Raw genomic sequence first — 18,692 nt, forward strand, 5'->3', positions numbered from 1 at the left:
ACTCAGTAGATGTCATGTGTTCAGCATAGCTGGAACAGCAATGGGGTCTTGGTTAGGTTACATTAGGGTTTTAGTGACAGATTTACAGCTCTGGAAAGTAATGACTCATAGACCTATTTCACGTTTCCTACTTTATATTTTGTTTTACTGTGGTACATTTAATCATTTTCATTGGCATTCTTGGCAGTGATTTGAGCTTAATGGTAGGTGAAGTTTAAAATAGCAGAATTAAAGAGAATCAAAATAGAGTACCAGCAGCATAGCACGTCAATAAAATGATGTTCAATTTGAATAGGAAATTTGGCCTATTTAGTTTCACTGATGATAATAATAATAATAATAATAATAATAATGAACTATATATAGTTTTGAATGATAAAACAGAAAAAAAAATCAAAAAATGATCTCGGGCACAATGAAACAACAAACAAAAAGAAGATACCATTTCAAAATACAGAAGTATCAATTCAAAACTGGCATTACAAATTCTGGCCCTCACCGACGTGGCAGCCCACACCAGGCCTAAAAGTGTGGGCATTGTGCGAGCTGCTCTGTAGCGCCCCGTGGGTTGGGGCCCGCATGTGACCAATGTCTCACGATGCATGTGGGCCCCGTGGCCCACTTCCAACGTCCTCCCTCACAGACTCACAGACTCTATGAGGCGCGTTCCCGGTAAGTCCGCGAGGATTTAGGGTTGTCCCACTCGGTCAGATCATCGAGTCTGTGAGGGCCCTCTGGCGGACATTTTGAGCCTTTTAAACACCCTCCGACTTTTGTGAAGACTTTTCCTGAGGGAAATTACCCCACGGTTCATAGCAAAATTCTCGACGTATTTACACGTAGTCGGTCTCCTCTCCAATAAGGTCCGGATACAGCAGCAGCCTTCTCGTTGTCCTGCCCACAGTCTGCCGCCCACAGATTGTAAACAAACAAAGCATGGAGGATGTTAGAAGTGACGGCTGCTCGCTGATGTGGTTATTTATTGGACGTTTTGTTTTTTTTTTTTTTTAAGTTAAATATCTGCATTTGATTAACTAACATTAATGCCTTTTCTGGTAATTCGCTAAAACTAATAAACATTATATAGGCCTAAATATAGCCAATGTAGAGGCTTATGTCTATCTATCTATGATATTTTTCACGATTCTAGTGTCATTCATTTTCTTTTCTTTTTTTTGTTTTGTTGTTGTTGTTGTTTTTTTGGGGTGTGTGTGTGTGTCTTTGTGACCAGTGGAGGGCAGTAAAGCGCAACCGACGCCTCTTAATATCAACGAAGAAGAATTCGCCCCGCTCTCTCATCAGTAAGCGACAAAGATGGCTGCCTGTGGGCTGCTCCGCTCCCTCTCTTCCCACTTTTCTACTGTTTTGCCTTTACTCGCTCGCTCCGCACCGCTGTCTCCGCTGCCCTTTGCTTCGAAGCATTATTTGGGCAGGACGCTAGCCTCCTCCAGCCGACTATCAGCAGGTGCGGCCGCCGTGAACGCGTTTTAGAGCAGCACGTTAAACTGAACATGTTTTTTTTTTTTTTTTTTTTTTGGCACGTCGAAGGTGACGTTAGCTTAAGGACGTGGTAGCTAACGACGCCTCTTGCCTATTTGTCTGTTTCTGTTTTTATTTATTTATTTATTTTTTAATCCGTTCTGTCTTTCTCTTGCAGCGCTTAAATTCACAGACAAGCACGAATGGATTCGAGTAGATGACGGCGGAGTTGGGACCGTCGGCATCAGCAACTTTGCACAAGTGAGTTACCTGGCCGTCGCGTGCGCGTACTCGTTGTGGTGCGCGTACTCGACGCGAGAGCGCGCACTAAAAATTCAAAAAAAAAAAAAAAAAAATGTTTTCACGACTTTTTGACCACTTTGCAGGAAGCCCTGGGAGATGTAGTTTACTGTGGACTTCCAGAAGTGGGAACACAGCTGGCTCAGCAAGGTATGGAGCTCAGTGAAGGACGCACCAATGTCATGAAGGGATGTGGAAATAAATTCTACCTGTTAACGGTCTGAAGTTGGTGATACAAATTTTACATACATTTTGTGATATTTGATCATTTGTTTAAGTTTAAATTTGTTTCCCCGTGGTTTTGTTGTCTGTTATACACTGCTTTGGTCCCTGATATATACATGCATATATACATACGTACATACATACATATATACATATATATTATAGCATGTATTTGTGCACTTTTTTTTTTAATATTTTATTTTTGGGTGAGATATTAGATGATTTGAACATTTATTGAAAGGAAACCGCGAGAAGTTTAGAAGGAAAAGTCACGATTTGGTGGAGCTGTTAACAACTCAAGACATCTGACGTGTGACCCCCAACTACATACTGATCTTTCAGAAAACAAAAAAGTTGGAAACCACTAGTTTCATCTTTAACAATGTGTTAGATTTGAAAAAGTTTTTTATTTCATCCAGTGTCAAATATTCATTTTAAAGTCGGAAGTATAAAGTTGCATCAAATGGATATAATCAAGTAAAGTACAAGTGCCTCAAAGTTGTTCTTGAATAAATACCGAGTAAAAATCAACAATGACGCCTCTACTTCTTTGATCCACATATGATTGAGTGGTTATTTGATTTAGTCATCATCACCAGTTATTCGTTTATGGATGAGAAGCTACTGTCGGAAAAACTCCCCGTGTTATATTTTTCTTCTGCCAGTTTAAAATCAAAGCTCGTTTTGGTTCAGCCTGAGCGCGTCAAAAGTGATGTAGAGAATAAGTTGTAGTCAGTTTGTCAGATTGAGAAAACGAGTTTTAAAAAAAAAAATTCTCAGTATTTCTGTGCTGTTTTGAACTTTGTTGGAGATGTATTTCATTTTAACACGACAGGCCTACCAAAGCTTGGATTTTTGTTTTCGAACAAAATCCATCCATGTCAATTGAGTCAACCTAATTTTGCACTATTTACTTGTGCTGTGTGTGTGTGACATGTCCGTGTCCAACTTTGACGTGAAGCTGACCGTTTCTGACGTTTGCTGTCACAGATGAGTTCGGAGCTCTGGAAAGTGTGAAGGCAGCCAGTGAGCTTTATTCCCCCTTGACTGGAGAAGTCGTAGAGGTCAATACGCTACTGGCAGACAACCCCGGTCTGGTCAACAAATCCTGCTACAAAGATGGTAAGCGCACTCAGAATATACGTAGTCCAGTCCCTGTATCTCATCCTGTTATGTGGACAAGTCATTTGAAAGTGAAAGTAGTGGATCATACTGTGGTTTAGGTCAAGGTAAAAAAAGAAAAACTGGAATGAAAGGAAGGTCATTGTGCAGTTGGCACGTTGACACTACTCTCTCGTTTGTTTCTTCTTAAAACTACAACTATTATCTTTTGATAGGTGTATATTTTTGCAAAAGAATGCTACATCTACACCATTACAGATATTTTGCAAAATAAATATTTTTTTTCTCCACATTTTGGCCTTTTATCCATATGTAAACAATGTTTTAGGTCACTAAAATCAATTATTATTTCTTTTAAACATCCTCTAAAGTGAAGATGTTCTAACATTTTGAGTTCTGTGGATCCACGTGGACAATAACAGTAAAAATGGAGCGTTTGGGAAGTCATGACACAATTTTCACATGCCTGGTGTTGTTTTGTTTAATGAGTATGAGCTTGAAAGAACAATGACGGCTGTATACTGGTTTCTTTATGTTTGGTTAGCACTCGCAATTACAATTTTAAAACCTCCCTATAAATACATAATTAGCTCCTATTGTTTTTCTTCTTAAATTAGATTCCGACAATGCTGACCAAGAATGGCCTTCTGGTGACGGTGGTGATTTAAAAAAAATATTTTATGTGAAACATCAACAACAACAAAATCGTTATGCTTTACAAATTATATCTTTGCTGGTACTTGTTCAAAAAAAACAGTAATTTGTTATTGGTTGAAAAGTACCAAGAATTCCAGACGAAGGGCTGTGAGGTTTAATTTTTGGACAGTAGATGGCAGTCACGCGACATAAAAGGACATAAAGCTGAAGCTGTTGTATAATTGAGTTTTATTTTACACCATGATTTCCGTATTTTGTTTGTGAAAATGTAGCTTTATTAACACACTCTGGATCCTGCAAATGAGGAGCATCTTTAGACCCAATAATAGTCTTCTTTTGTTCACGCGGTAATGACCTGCTAAACGTTAAAGTGAATATTCAACAACAGCTTATTCAGTTTTAAGTAATATAACTTTGAATACAATAAAAATGAGTTTGTTGTTCTCTGTGATGGATTATATAACTCAAGCAGCTTCAACATCTTATCAAGTTGATTTTCTCACTGTAGCGGGTACATGAAAACAAATTCCCATAAAAGTGTACATTAGAAAATGGTGGCAGTGATATTAATGTTGCCGTACTGCGCAAAGGCTGTAGGCACTAAAAGTAAACTGAGAATGCTTTAAATGTAATAGCTTAAATATTTGTATTTGCCAATTGTCTTTGCACAAAGTGCAGAAAATAGAAAAACACAACCAAATATTGGTGTGACCACTCTACCCTTAAAACAGCAACTGCCACAAGCACCAGGGTGACTCTATGGTGTTGAGATCGGGGCTCCGTTGGGGGCCAGATATCGGTTGCAGGACTCCTCGTTCTTCTTTGTGCTGAAGATGCTTCTTTCAGTCTGGCTGTAATATTGCGATCAGTGTTATGCTGCAGAACAATGGGACTGATCAGGCGGCTCCCTGATGGTATTGCGTAATGAATGAGAGGCTAAACATCTAATAAAAAAATTTTTTTTTAAACTATCCACAGTACTGTGTGTGCTTGTGACCCTTGACCCACAGCTCAACCTGATCTTAACCTATTCACTATAGGCTGGCTGATGAAGATGACAATTGCCAACCCTGCTGAGCTTGACCCTCTCATGGATGAAGCAACATATGAGAGATACATCCGCTCCATCGAGGACTAACCTAACACCCCCATAATAAGTGCTATGCTCCCTTTCCCCTTTTTTTTTTTTTTAAAACACCACTGGCAGGGAGACGCAATAGATGTGCCTGTCGATTACAACGCAATGTTTAGCATCTACCAGTGGAGCTCTGGAGCTCCAGCCTGCTGACCTGCCAGTGTTGTAGAGCTGTGAACTTTAGAAATCCTTTATCTACTGTTACAGATTGACTGACTTAAGGGGGACCTGCCAGGCTGCATTGACTCCACTTTTGAAGTGGAGTCAATGCAGCCTCAAACCCCCCCAAACACAAGAGACTGAGACTGAAACCCTGTTCTAGGACACTGTTAGACTTAAAAAGAACTTTGATCTTTATGGTATTAATTATGTCGGTCTGCACTGCATGTATGATAGCTAAACTGTGGACATGGGACCTGTAAAATAGAAAATAAACATTTCCTTACACATTTTGTTTTCTTTGTTTTCTATTCGCCGGTGTTTGGACTTTATATAAAATGTGGACAATCATTTTTACAGCTCGTGTAATATCATTTCAATGTGACTGCACGAGGTCTCACATAGGCAATATGTTGGACTCCATGTTGCATATCCAGCTTCAAGTTCGAACACGTTACACAAATACCAAAAAATTTGCCCCAGAACCAAAATCCAGAACACAAGACTGGAACAATTGCCCAATACCTGAGATTATGCTGAATGCACACTATAGAAAACATTAGGAGCGTTTACCCTCTTGTAAACTTTTTTTTTTTAATATTTTTTTTTACAAATATTCTCATAATCCACATTTTTGGACCCACTGTATCTTAGATGTCCTTGCCTCATCTTTACACTTAAAAAAAAACCAACAACCTCTTCTTCTGTAACCTTTTCTACGTTTGCATTTTGCAGCCGGCGTCTGTCTGGTAACGTAGAACTTGTAAACTTTCAGTATCGATCTTCGGGTCATTTCAGTGAACTGACCGCCCCACCGGGTACCGTAGAGAACCCGTCCTTGGCTGTTGGGGTTCGCCTGGCCCTGCCTCGAGGTGTCGGAGGCGCAGGGAGCCCTTCCATTCTGCGATAATCGCTCTCCAGCCTCTCCTTTCTCCGGACTCCCTCGTGCATCACGCTGGCGGTGAAGTCTCTCTCGTTAAGGAAGGCAATGGTCTCGTCCCTCTTGCGGCTCACGTAACCTTTTAGCACAGCGCTGTAGGGGTTTGATGCCGCGTCTGCGTCCGGATCTTCGAACTGGTGTTTGAATTCCATGCGGGTGATAACGGGCAACAGGAACTGCTTCCCCTCTGCCACCACAGCCCCGTCCCTGTGCGATGGGCCCAGAGCCTCGGAGACCAGGCGGGGCGGCAGAGGCACCAAGTCGCAGCCTGAGCGCTTGTCCACATACTCTCCGAACTCTTTACGCACCGAAGCTACATCTTGGAGAGAGCGATTCCTCCGCTCCTCTAGGTCTGTGATTATTCGCTGGGGATACGTCTGGCCAAACACGACGCCTGAACGATGAAGACGGCGGGGGCACAAGATTTCGATGTTAAGGTGCGTAACTCTATACCGCACACGGTATTAATTCAAAAACTCTCGTAACGGTTCTTGCTATTATGATTTCAAAAGGAGCAGCGGAACCTACAGCATTATGAATTCCTCACCTGCACGCCGCAGCACGGACGCAGGGCATTTCCAGGGTTTGTGAATTAGCTCGTCGGGCAGATCTGCAAGTTCAGGACACCACTTCCTGATGTAGCTGCCGTAGGGGTCACAGGTCAACGCTGCATCAATGGGGTGCATGACGAAGCTCCAGTGATCCAGGCCACACATGCCCCCATTCTGCCACATCATGGCATCTATGGCAACATCTGCATCCACCAGGGTGTCCTAAACACACGTAAACCACATTCAGAGGTGGTCTGGGAGATCAGCTGTCCACTCATGATTGGATAAACCAAATCGCATGACAATGCCAGGCGTCAACATGGTCTATGTGAGCGCATGTGTGCCTGTATGCACCTCACCTGGAACCAGCGGTAGCCCTCTTGCCAAGGCAGGTAGAGATACGCAATGAGAAAAGAGGCCACAACATGTCTCATGTAGTTGTTCATCCAGCCTGTCAGCCACAGCTGCCTCATGGCTGCATCAACCAGAGGGTAGCCTGTCTGACCTCGCTGCCACGCCTTCAGGTGGCCACGATCAGCGCTCCACCGCAGAGCCTGCAAATACCAGTGGAAGAATAATACTCCGTTCACGAACAGAATTCTTCACAGTGTGTTATGGGCTTTTAATTACAAATGGATAAAGTGTGGTGGCTAACTGACAAATCTAAAGTTTCAATTTGAGCCAATTTCAACCTTGTATGGAGGTCTGAGGGATTCCCAGGGGAGGTCAGGAAACAGCGTCAGCTCCCAGTAAGCTAAATCTCTCCAGGCCAGTTTGCGTTGGAACTTGGGGGGTCGACAGCGAGCTCCTTTAGCATCCCACGATAGCCAGCATGGGCTGAGCTGACCAAAGTGAAGGTAGGGAGACAGGCAGCTGGTGTTCGGAGCATCTGCCCTGCCCGACTCCTTTTCATACCTGTACACACCTGGGAAATGTGGAAATAATCATGCGGTGGTGTTCAGTGCCGCACTTATAAGCTTTCCTCCAAGCGCCGTTTACAAAGTGCATGCAAGGCGTCTCACCATCACGGAGAAAGGCCTCGAGGCGGGCGAGTGCTCCCTCTTCACTAAAATCCCAGGACTTCCGTATGTTGGCTGCCCAGTCAATCTGAATGCCAGAACGAACACAAGAAAAATACTGAGGACTGCGTGACGGAATTGTAATTGTATTCAGTCTTTCTCGCTAAAAGCTTTTGAGAACTGCTCTGCTGTGGTCACTCACCGTTGTGCCATCCTTTCTGCGGGGCATCCGAGCGAGGCCTAGCGAGTCCAAAGGGACACCCCGCGGCCATTGAGTGGGTGTAGGGAGAGATACCGGAGGGTCCAGGGGAACACCTAGTGGAGGCCCTGGGTTCTGTTTACAACAGCTCATGAAGTGAGACACTGAACCTATCCCTACATCACAGAAGAAAATCAATTACAGTTGATCAAAATGGCCCTATTGCGATTTAGATTACTCAAACATTATTTTGACCTTTAACTAACCTCTGAGTCCCACACCCTCTGTGCTGACAGAATAAGGGTCTCTGAGGCAGTAAGAGTGGAACATCCTGCATTCAACACCTTCTTTCTGCAGAGCTGAAACCACCACATCGTCCCTTTCCTTCAGCCAGGGCTCATACAAGGCGTTAGCCAGTACTGTTCTTGCCCCGGTCTCCTTTACCAACTCCTTAAGTGCATTCAGAGAAGACCCAACCTCATTCCCCTCTCCAGTTGCCTTGAGAAAGACAAGATGGCTGCCAGTGCGCTCCAGAGATGAGCGAAAACAAGACAACGCCTGATGAAGCCAGTATTTACCTGTTGAAAAAGGAGGACATTATCACACAGCAGCGGGGAGACTTGCAAATTGACCGTCTTCGGTTGTGCGAGAGGTCTTTTGGCAAAGCAAAGCCGTCACACTGCTTTGACAAAGTTTGCTGTAATCACCGCTTCTTCGAGCAACTTACAAGCTCCCCCCATCGCCACTGTAATCCCTGGTCCCTCCTCTTCCTCAGGGCTCCAGATGAAGACCGGGATGACAGGTGCGCCCACCTGCAGTGATCCCGTGAGAGCAGGGTTGTCACGCAGTCGCAAATCCCTCCTGAACCACAGCACTACTGGTGGTGGTGCTGACGGAGAACAGGGCAAGCCTACCGGCTGCTGACCAGCGCTTTTACGCCGCTGACGCCTATTCCTACAGCGTTTTGGTTTCTCTGATTGATTCACATCTCTCTCCCCAATCATTTGACCACCGTCTCTTACTGTATCTTGCTTGGAAATTGAGGCACCCTGTTCTGGGACACTGACAGCCTGATCGTTCCCAGGTGTCTGCTTGTTATATTTGTCAAGATTCGTCCGTGGTGCGCACTCCTTGCTCCAGGGTCCAGTTTGTCCTGAGTGGGTCTTTTTTCTCCTGCCATTTACACCTGCTTGCTGGGTGTCGTTGCTTCCCTGGGACTCGGATACGGAGTTCGGCTGAACAGCGCTGCTCGGATCGGGTCTGCCTTCAGGCTGCGGGAGTTGGGACTCTTGGCTGGAAGTTGACAGCTGGTGATCTTTCATTTCCAGTAGTGAGAGAGCCAAACCCAGTTCCAGTTCATCATCTTCAGTCTACAATTAAATGAGGACAAGCCATTAGTATCACTGTTGAAATTACTTCTTTTTCTTAAGTTGCTGTAGTTTAACATGCCAGTTCCAGTATACACTGCAACCCAAACTGCTCAACACCAAGATTGCTTTGCATTACGGACAATGAAGGCTGGTATTAATGATAAGATAGCTAATTTTTGTTTTGTTTACACAGTCATTTTATTGAGCTTAAGGTCGAGCATGCACTTTGTAAAGAACCACAAGTGTGTTTGTTTTTTTTTACTTATTTTAACATCTGTGTACAGACAGGGCTTGATTTAAACTTTATTAGGAAAACTGTATCGATACTGAGGCAGGCCTCCCTTTGTTCTCAAAACAGCTTCAATTCCTTGTGGTATGGATTTCAAAAGATGTTGGAAACTCTGCGTTGTCAGTCCTATAGCCATGTCCTGCTGGATGTAGCCATTAAAATGATGGTAACTTATGACCATAAAGTAATGCACATAGTCAATAACAATACGCAGATAGGCGACTTGTTGTACAAGTGTCCTTTACTGAATACATTTTTGCACCATCCTGTTGTGCTGAGAATAGCAGGAGTTCCATTAGGAGTTTCAGAAATTCTCAAACCAGCCAGTCAACAAATATGCAATTCTAACGTGAACTGTAACAGAAGCTCCTGACCTGTATCTGCATGTTTTTATGAGCTCTTCTGCTGCAACATTATTGGTTGATGAAAAAGCAGGTGTACAAGTGTTCAATAAGTGTACCTATTTCTGACTATCCTCCTAGTTTGCTCCACTGGTTCGAGTAGAACAACTTACAATTTAAACATCTTTATTACTACTATGTTTGCGCTAATGATACTTATACTAATATTCCTGTTTGGTTTATGAATACTTTGTTAATTACGTCAATTAATTCTCAGCAGAGCTCTACACAAGAGCTGCAATGATTGGTCAATTCATCAATCGGTTCATCGACAGAAAATGAATCACTATTTTGATCATTGATTAACGATCAAATTCCTGATTCCAGCTTTACGTGTGAATATTTAAGGGTTCCTTAGATCTTTTTTTTTTTTTCCACTGCAGACATTTTGACATGTCACAGTAGAGAAAGCAGTTGAATTAAAGATGGTCCAGTTCCATTTAGCGTTCCAGTAAGTGATGACGGTAAACCAGCAGGCACAAAATCTGCTCCTCCTCTAAGTGGAATGCGTCATTAATACACCTGTGTTTTCCCTACAATGAGCTTTGGTATACACTGGCCGGCAGTTTCTGACAGTTTTAAGACTAAGGGGCTAATTTATTCACCGAGGTAATAATCAATCTTGGAGATATCTGTGACTTGCAGCCCTACTCGGCATGAATCTGAGCAGAGGTTTCATCGACCAGAGTAAGTTGAGTGTGCAGGTGTGATTAGCTGTGAGCTAACTATACGTAAATTGAGCCTGTGCCATTTTGGCTCCAAGCAAGACTGTGTTGCGTTAAGTTTAGTACAAAATCTAATTATATCATTTTTATATATTTACAAATTTAACATGCCAAAAGTCAATTTCTTTTCCTCAGGAGTATGTAGAACAACAACAACAACAACAAAAAGTGCCATATATTTGCTCTATCCCAGGCTATCTTACGGTGAGTTGTTTGCGAACACTTTAGCCACAACAAGTAAACTCAATTTAAATTCTGCCTCTAATAATTGTCAACAAACACAAAAGACACAAAAAATAACTATTAAAAAACAAACAAAAAACGCTCTTTTCTTCTGATTTGTTCTCAATTGATTTTTAAACACTCCCGTTGGTTTCTGATGAACAAAATCTATTCAATGAAACATATTCGTGTCCGTTTTGCGTTTATTTTAGAATTTCTAACCACTTTGCAAGTGTTGATTTAAAAACCTGCAATGCCATAGTTACATTGAAACGGTCACTGACCTTGATGAAATATCCCTGATAGATGGAGGTGAGGGTGGAGTGCAGGCTGCTGTTGGCCGTGGACAGAGGCCGGATGAGGGACGGGAACTGCGAGCGGGTCTCTTGGTGCCCCAGGACGGACACACACATGGCAAAGAACCACTCTGGATCCTCTCGACCCACCAGCACTTCCCTTAACATCTTCCTCACCAGCTGGGCTCCCTCCGCCGGAGGAGGCATCTTCATGTGAGAGGTGACGATCATTTTTTCTATGTTTAAGCTTGAAGTTCAGGCATTCGGCTCACAAACTGCTCCACATTGCGAACATACCCAAACTACTGGTTACTAAACGACAGCTGATTTCCAGTTACACAAGCCATGTGTTAGTGTTTTGTAACCTGCAAAAACTAAAGACATGTAATGGGTAAATATCACCAGTAGGGGGTGCACAAATCTAATAAATAGGAGCTGTGTATGGAGGCCAGTGAAACCCACGGGCACCTGGCCGGTTTTTTTTTTCACAGCCTATGAGTAACACATGGGACTCCTTGTTTATATTTCATTAATTTGATATTATCGAAGAGCGATATAGACTCAATACAAGCTATAGGAATGTTTGTTTTTGTCATAGATTTAAGTTTCATCTTCCTGTCGACAGCGAGTCGTATCTGTCAACTAAAATGTTTCATGATCGGGGGTCCCCACAAGCTAAATCCAATCAAACATAGATCCCTGGTTCAATTGGAAGTGATGTTAAAATGCTGGGGGGGACATCTGCCTTAAGATAATCATTCTACAATTTTTTTACGTAGCCTTCATCTTGACAGGAATGTTGTCCTTTTCAAGTGTATTCTGTGATGTGAAAATGAAAAACAAAGCCAGGAGACAATGTATCCAGCAGTGAATTTTTAATCATGGTCTGTATTCACGCTGTTGAAGGGTTGCTAAGTAATTGATTTTTTTAATGAGATGATGAATAAGCTTTTGAATGCACGCAGCAGGGGACAATGATTTGTGACACTTGTGGACCAAACTACAAAATGCTTTGTGTAGTTGATAAGCTCCACTTGTAATCCTGTACCACAGGAACTACTCAGAAGTTGTATTTTGCACGTGCTGTCAAGAGAAGTGTTTGTCAAGTATTTCTCATATATTCATCAAAAATGTGACTCAAGGCTTCAAATACAAGGACATACAGTTTCAGTTGTTCAGACTATTATGTCAAAGGTATGCAGAGTGTATGAAGGGAAGATGTGTTGAGAGCTGTGGAATGTGAAGAGAGGGAGAGAGAGAGAAAGAGATTGAGAGAGAGAGAGAGAATCAATAGTGTTTAGACAGAGAAGTGGAGTCTAAGTGTGTGATCAATAGAGAGCAGAGAGGAGAGATTAGCTGCTTTTCTCTCTCAAACTAACACTGACAAATTGGTGAATTGGTGTATCGGCCCTTGGGCTAAACGGATTGACCTGCTGTTTCCATGTTGTACCGTGTACTGTCAATAAAGATCTGTGTTCAGTGTGGGTCTCAATGAAGACAGTGAATGAAGCACCAGAGGAAAGGAAAAGGGGAGAGGAAGGAAGGGAAAGGGAGAAGTAGTCGAAAGGTGGAAAAGCAAAGCGACGCCCAGGTGCCACGTAGCCGAGATGCTCACAAAATGTCCACACCTCTATCTCATTAACACATACGTGCACTCACATGTGCATCCTCGTGCACACTGTTATAAAACCATAATAACGTCTCCAGGAAAATTAATGGAAAGACAGATTAAAAACTAAGTGAGGAGAAACGGGCCATTGGTGTAGCTATTTGCAACTCATAAATCATTCTGACACACCCACGCGCATGTAGACACGCGCACACGCCGCGCGCGCGCGCACACACACACACACACACACATCCACACACGTACTGTAATTAACCACAGGCTATTTACTCTCTCCTGCTGTAAATTAGACATGCAGACACAGTTATTACATTAGGGGGATCTGCCATGCAGAATGCTAACAGGAGGAGGAGGGGGATACTCGTGCACACAACGACCGGCTCATACAAACATAACACACACACACACATAGATGTACACAAGAAAGAGGGTATGGAAGAATCATAGACTGACGGGAGTGAAAATGAAGCTGCAGCACAGAGAATAGGGGCCCCCAGCTCTTTGTTCCCTGCTGCATTTCATTATCTGAAACGCCAGCCAACACACACGACACACACACACACACATACAAAACGCACCTCCCCCTTCCCTGAAGCTGTCTGCCTCCACTCCATGCACACAGCACAAAAAAGAGAGGAAAATAGAGATACTGCGTCAGTGCCATTCAATGGCATCTGGACAAGCATGTCTGCACGGTCATCCTTAGCGAATCAACCGGTCCTGAAGGTGCTCTGAGTTGACCAGTTCCCTTCAACCTGTGCCGGTAGAGAGCACAACCCCATACATTCTATTTTAAACAGGACAATAGGAGATCAGGACTTGATTAAAGCAAGTATTGATACTCCGTCTTCAGTAGCTCGTCTCCATCTAGTTCATCTGAAGTATTTTTTTCTAGCAGTCCTTCTGTTTGTGTGTGCGTCCTCTGGTTCCCTCTTCCTCCCTCACCCCTCTCTGTCCCTCTGTTTTCCCACGGTGATCGATAGCTCATTACAATCATTGACTGCGGCTCATCAGCACCTGTTAAGGTCTGGAGAGGCAGAAAAGGTGCATGTGCATCTGAGAGTGTGTGTTTCGTGATGCATGCCTATTGATAAATAGAGAGATTGGTTTAGAATGAGTCAGAGGTGTCTGACATTCTAATGGTTATTTTCTGATTCACATTTATTGCTGCGGGTGTCTAGTTTGTCGCCGCTTTATGGTCCGTGGTCTTGGGGAACATCTTATTATGCAACTCACGTGGGTACCATGGTTTGTTGCTATGGTGATTGCCAAGGGAGCCAGAGTATTATAGGTGTTTATCCTAGACAGGAGCAAGGCTACTCTCTGTCTATCAGGACAAGCTTCAATTTACCACACAGTTTGGACCACACATTAAGATCAATACAATCTCAGAGGGACAAAGGGAAAATGCAGAATACAACACAGTCAAGTATGGATGTGATTTAGCAGTTTGATTATTCAGTATTCATATTCCTGGAAGAAAGCGCTTGTTCAAACATTCAGTTGTTGGTTTAATGCGTCACTGTAGGGTTTGTTTTTGGAGAGGACAGGCTGAGGCGAAAGAAGCAAACAGAGAAAAAGACAGACTCTGAGAGACTATTAGAAACTACAAACCCATGGTTAAAGGCAAGGAGAAATGTGTTAAAAAGAAAGAAAAAAAAAAAAAAGCACACAAAATAAAAGAAACAATTGTTAGATCCCAAGAAGTTCCCCATGGATTCATTCACAGGATGTGGTCTCGGAAAAGAGGGAAATTGGTATAAGAGTGTGAAGTTTTAAGGAAAAGGGGATATAAATAAAGTGAATACAATGGAGGGCTGAATAGAGAACACATCTCTCAGACCATGCATAAATTACACACATCATTTACATATTCATTATGTTTTGTGTTCTAATGAGAGTATTTGCTTAATAGCTCCACCACCACTGGCAGCTTTTGTTTGACGCAGGAGAATTTAAAAAGGAGGAGAAAAAAAAAGAAAAACAAAGGAGCAAGGGTCATCTCGGTAAAGTCGGTGAGGTCAGCGGTGCACAATCAATTTTACTTATAATCGAATCAATCATATTGTTGTAGTTTGAATGTGTGAAGAAGCACAAGCTGCTCAAGGCTCTGAGACATGTGAAATGAAGCACACATGATGGGGGTTGGTAAAAGTTAATTAAAACAACACAGCTTTCTCTAAACTCATAGCTCTCTTCGTCCTTCCTCTCCTGTCTCAGTGGGATAAGTAACTACTGCTTTAATTACCTACAGGGCAGTCACTGAGAGCATTCCTTCAGGTGCCAAAAGAGTCTTCCAAACGACAACAAAGACCAGCGATTTGCGGCGCGCCTTTAAGAAACGAAAAGTTGCCCATGTCTCAACGAAGTAATAGACAAATGCAGCATTACATACAAACTGAGGAGGTTTGATTCAGAAAGTGAATGAATGAAATAAGGGGAAGAGAGAGGGATGGAAATGTAGAGACAGGGGGAAGGGCAACGGAGGGATGAGCTACAAATGAGAGCGATGGCGGTGGCAGGTTGGCACAGTGCCATCCAGTCAGGACTTGAGCGGGGGCGGGCATGGGCATGGGCGAAGGGGTGAGGAGAATAAGAATAAAAGAGGAAGAGGAACAGAACTCCATACTGCTACCATGGTGCCACCTTGGCACAGGCATAATGGGCTGTAACAAACAGGGGGCTGGGCAGAGAAAAGGAACACGTGAAAAATATCAGAGGATGGTGGATCGTAGAAGTAAGTAAGATACCAGCCGACAGAAGATGACTCGGATGTAGATGGATGAAGAAAGCATAGAGAAGACGAGAATGGATGATACTCAAAAACCGTACATGACGAGCGTCGGTCGTATGAAGAGAAATGGCGTCGAAACATCTTGCGTTGCACCCATTTTCGGACGTTTCTTCTCTCGATGCCAGCCGCAGCGTGCCAGCCAACGGGCAGCGTGCCAGCTTGCACTCGTGGCACACACGACGCGATTAAAGCGGATGGCGAAGAACTGTCATACTCAAAGACAAGGGGACTCACCTCTGAGGATTTGCTACTAATCATCGTTTGTTTGCTTGGACAAAGCCAAGAAGAGGTGCCCGGGCAACCGTTGCCAGCGATTCTGTGATGGCATCTTTTCAGTGCCGGCGAGGGCACAGGGAGAAAGATGGCATGCTGCCAAGGCAACATAATACACACATTTGTAAACAGAAACCTCCATACGGTGAGCAGAACATTTCGGATGCCTTGAATGTTTTCGGCAATGGCTTCCCCTCAAGGGAGAGACTAGAGACAGATGTGGCACCATGCCAAACGGAAAATGTGAGGCGTTCGCAGGTGCCATTGAAAGCTGTGCAAAACCACAGCAAATGCAGAAAGAAAAAGTAGCAAAAAGGTTAGAACTGGAGCCACAAATGCGACTGTGGTGGTTACGCGACAAAAAACATTTCCTCGATGCCAACTCTGCCCAGTGCCAACTGCTGCGCTGAAAGGAAGTTACTGGCCATTACAAAGAACTACGACAAGGGATTGTACCATTCCACTGTGGAGAGGAAGAGTATGCGGAAGAAGAGGAATAATACGCACACTGAATAAAGGATATAGAAGGGAAAAAATGGGGAATTTTGTGCTTAACGAAGAACAGTCGGAGTGGGTGGACAAGGATGATGAAGAGCCTCTTCCCTGCACTTGCACACCTGGGATGTTCTTAAAGGGATATCCCCTCAGACTTCTGTTTGTGTTAAAGGGAGGGATGTGTTGGCATCATTTCCAGGGTGTCAAGCTGTGTTTCTCTATTGCCAGTCAAGGAGGGTGCTGCAGTCGTCAGGGGCGGGCAACTGTCTGGGCATCTCATCTGCAGCTAATTAACAGCCACACACTAATTCTAACAGCCGATCATAATTAGCGATTTAATCGCTCGTCAACGCTTTTCTCCCCCCTAAATTGTGCCTCCTATTTGGACACGTGCGGATAAGCTAAGGAACGCTGGATCCCCCCCCTCCCCTCCTCATCGTCCTTCTTTCCTTCATCCTTGGCTCCAGACTCCAGTGGGATCTTAATTAAGCCTGGGCTTCATTATGCAAATGGAGTACAATAAACGACAGCAGAGGTGGAGCTGGATACAGACTAAAACGGAACGGTGGGAGGGGAGCACTGGAAGTGGAAAATGAAGAGATGTGGAAGGTTACTGAAATCTTCTATTTAATGTTACCGCGTTACATTAATTGTATTTTGTTGTTACATGTATGTCTTCAGCGTGCTACAACCACATGTGGTGTGAGAACCAACATTTCACACTCTGATGCTCCAGCTCTGCTGCCACTGGGAAAAGTTCTCTGAAATAACACTGGATATGGAGAATGTCATCTCTCACAAAGAAAATTCATAAGGGAATGGTGACAATGAACCCCTTAATATCACCAGTTGGCTGTTGTTGTGGATACCAAGGAAGATGATAGAGATAAGGAGAGGTAAAGAAGGCAGACAGAAACACTGACAGTGGCAGCAGCATGGCAGCTAATGTCATCTCAGTTTAATCATCGCATGGGATCATGGGGTTCATGAAAATTCATTTGCATATCATTAAATGAAGAGAGGTTATTTGGTGCGGGTAGCCAAAATGGGATTGGATGAAGGACGGGAAAAAAAGGAAAATGGAGGGGCTCGTTATTAAACAGCAATGTTTTATAGTCCGCCAGCCGATTCATTTAATTTGGTCGTAATTAAAATGTGTCAGACTCAATCAATCATTCCAACAGGGTTACTATCAATGTTTCAGTCTGAAAAAAGACTAATCAGTGGATATGCAGTCAGACATTTTCCAATAACATTCGAAGTGCTTTAGTCTACTGTCAAGCTTGACCAATGGACTTTTTTTTGTTTTTTTTGTTCTGATTTATCTGAAGGAGTGTGTCAAAACATTCAGTTTAACTTCTGTGTATTGTGTCAGGACATGTCTATCTCTGACAGGTGGTGATGCACCCTGTGTTAGTCAATAAGAGGGTAGCTCACGCTGTCCTTTTGACCTTAGCAATAAGCTGTCCGTGGTGTGCATGTATGTATGTGTATGCCTGTGTGCATTTCTCATTTGCATAAGTGATGTAATTAGACCGCCCTTTCACATGCAGATCAGTTTGACAACATGGCAATCACTCTAAAACACACATACAGCCACACACACACACACACACACACACGGCAGCACACGCTTACTGCCGTGACCACCCCCATATCATGGGGAGTCTGTTGTCTGTGAGCAGAGAGTGTAAAGATTAACATAATCCAGCTAATAAGTGTGAGTAATATTCACACAGTGACGCGTGGCATAGACACCGTCCTGCTGATGCGTATTTGTATCTCATTATAGATGTAAAGTACTGTGGCCGCCAGTGGCGTGGGGAGTTTGGGGGGGATTTAGAGGGGGCAGTGTGGAGGAGGGATGGTGAGGGGTCACAAAGTGTGGAACTGAATAAGGAGACACCCCACAATAACAATAAACAGCAGTATTTTCCCTAAGTTATCCTCGTCACCCTTTGAGATCTATTAATAGAGTATAGACGGATTACACCATGTGCCTTATAACCACAATGCTGGAGATTAAAGGAAGTCTTTCTAATGTCTCCTCAAAATCAGAAAGACATTTCCACTGATTTTGCTGTTTGTTAACAGCAGTAAAAAGGCAGAGTCAGTTTTTGCAGCCAAATGTAGGAATTATAAATAGAATGTATTTGCGCTTGCAGGCTAGCTCTGCCACATGATTGATTAGGATGGTGTGACGACCATTAAAAAGTCATTTAAAAGATGGATAGGGACCACATTTCCAAATAAAAACCACTTTATACCTGATGAAGTGCTGAACAAACTCTCCTTCAAAGACATTTACTGATTACTCTCGGGGTATGAGTGAGTGTAACGTGTGGGAAGCACCCATGAACTGGTGTAGCTCTGCATCAGCTGTAGAGGACTCCAAAGCAATTGTCTGCCCACAT

At 43.4% G+C, this 18,692-nt stretch overlaps 2 protein-coding genes across 3 annotated transcripts; one reads left to right on the forward strand and one right to left on the reverse strand.

Annotated features, from left to right (window-relative positions):
• Nucleotides 1–1,279: 1,279 nt before the first annotated feature.
• On the forward strand, nt 1,280–4,971 carry LOC138628265 (glycine cleavage system H protein, mitochondrial-like). Of its 2 annotated transcripts, none has more exons than XM_069711219.1 (5): nt 1,280–1,465; nt 1,658–1,740; nt 1,866–1,929; nt 2,995–3,126; nt 4,515–4,743. In XM_069711219.1, exons 1-5 carry the CDS (start codon nt 1,315–1,317, stop codon nt 4,550–4,552), a joined length of 468 nt encoding a protein of 155 aa, XP_069567320.1. In that variant the 5' UTR covers nt 1,280–1,314; the 3' UTR covers nt 4,553–4,743. The 2 variants fall into 2 exon arrangements, with proteins under 2 accessions (XP_069567320.1, XP_069567319.1); XM_069711218.1 differs by lacking the exon at nt 4,515–4,743 and adding an exon at nt 4,824–4,971 and having other exon boundaries at nt 1,284–1,465.
• Nucleotides 4,972–5,172: 201 nt separating this feature from the next.
• Nucleotides 5,173–11,444, reverse strand: LOC138628261 (deoxyribodipyrimidine photo-lyase). Its single transcript, XM_069711212.1, has 9 exons — nt 11,078–11,444; nt 8,514–9,156; nt 8,053–8,364; nt 7,790–7,962; nt 7,591–7,675; nt 7,261–7,493; nt 6,928–7,122; nt 6,565–6,790; nt 5,173–6,411 (listed from the first exon to the last, which is right to left on the reverse strand). Exons 1-9 carry the CDS (start codon nt 11,318–11,320, stop codon nt 5,867–5,869), a joined length of 2,655 nt encoding a protein of 884 aa, XP_069567313.1. The 5' UTR covers nt 11,321–11,444; the 3' UTR covers nt 5,173–5,866.
• Nucleotides 11,445–18,692: the final 7,248 nt, after the last annotated feature.

The sequence above is a fragment of the Brachyistius frenatus genome, unplaced genomic scaffold (genome assembly GCF_029030835.1).
Source record: "Brachyistius frenatus isolate BFR_SWC_R1_liver_20210118 unplaced genomic scaffold, ASM2903083v1 Contig_97, whole genome shotgun sequence".
NCBI lineage: Eukaryota > Metazoa > Chordata > Actinopteri > Embiotocidae > Brachyistius > Brachyistius frenatus.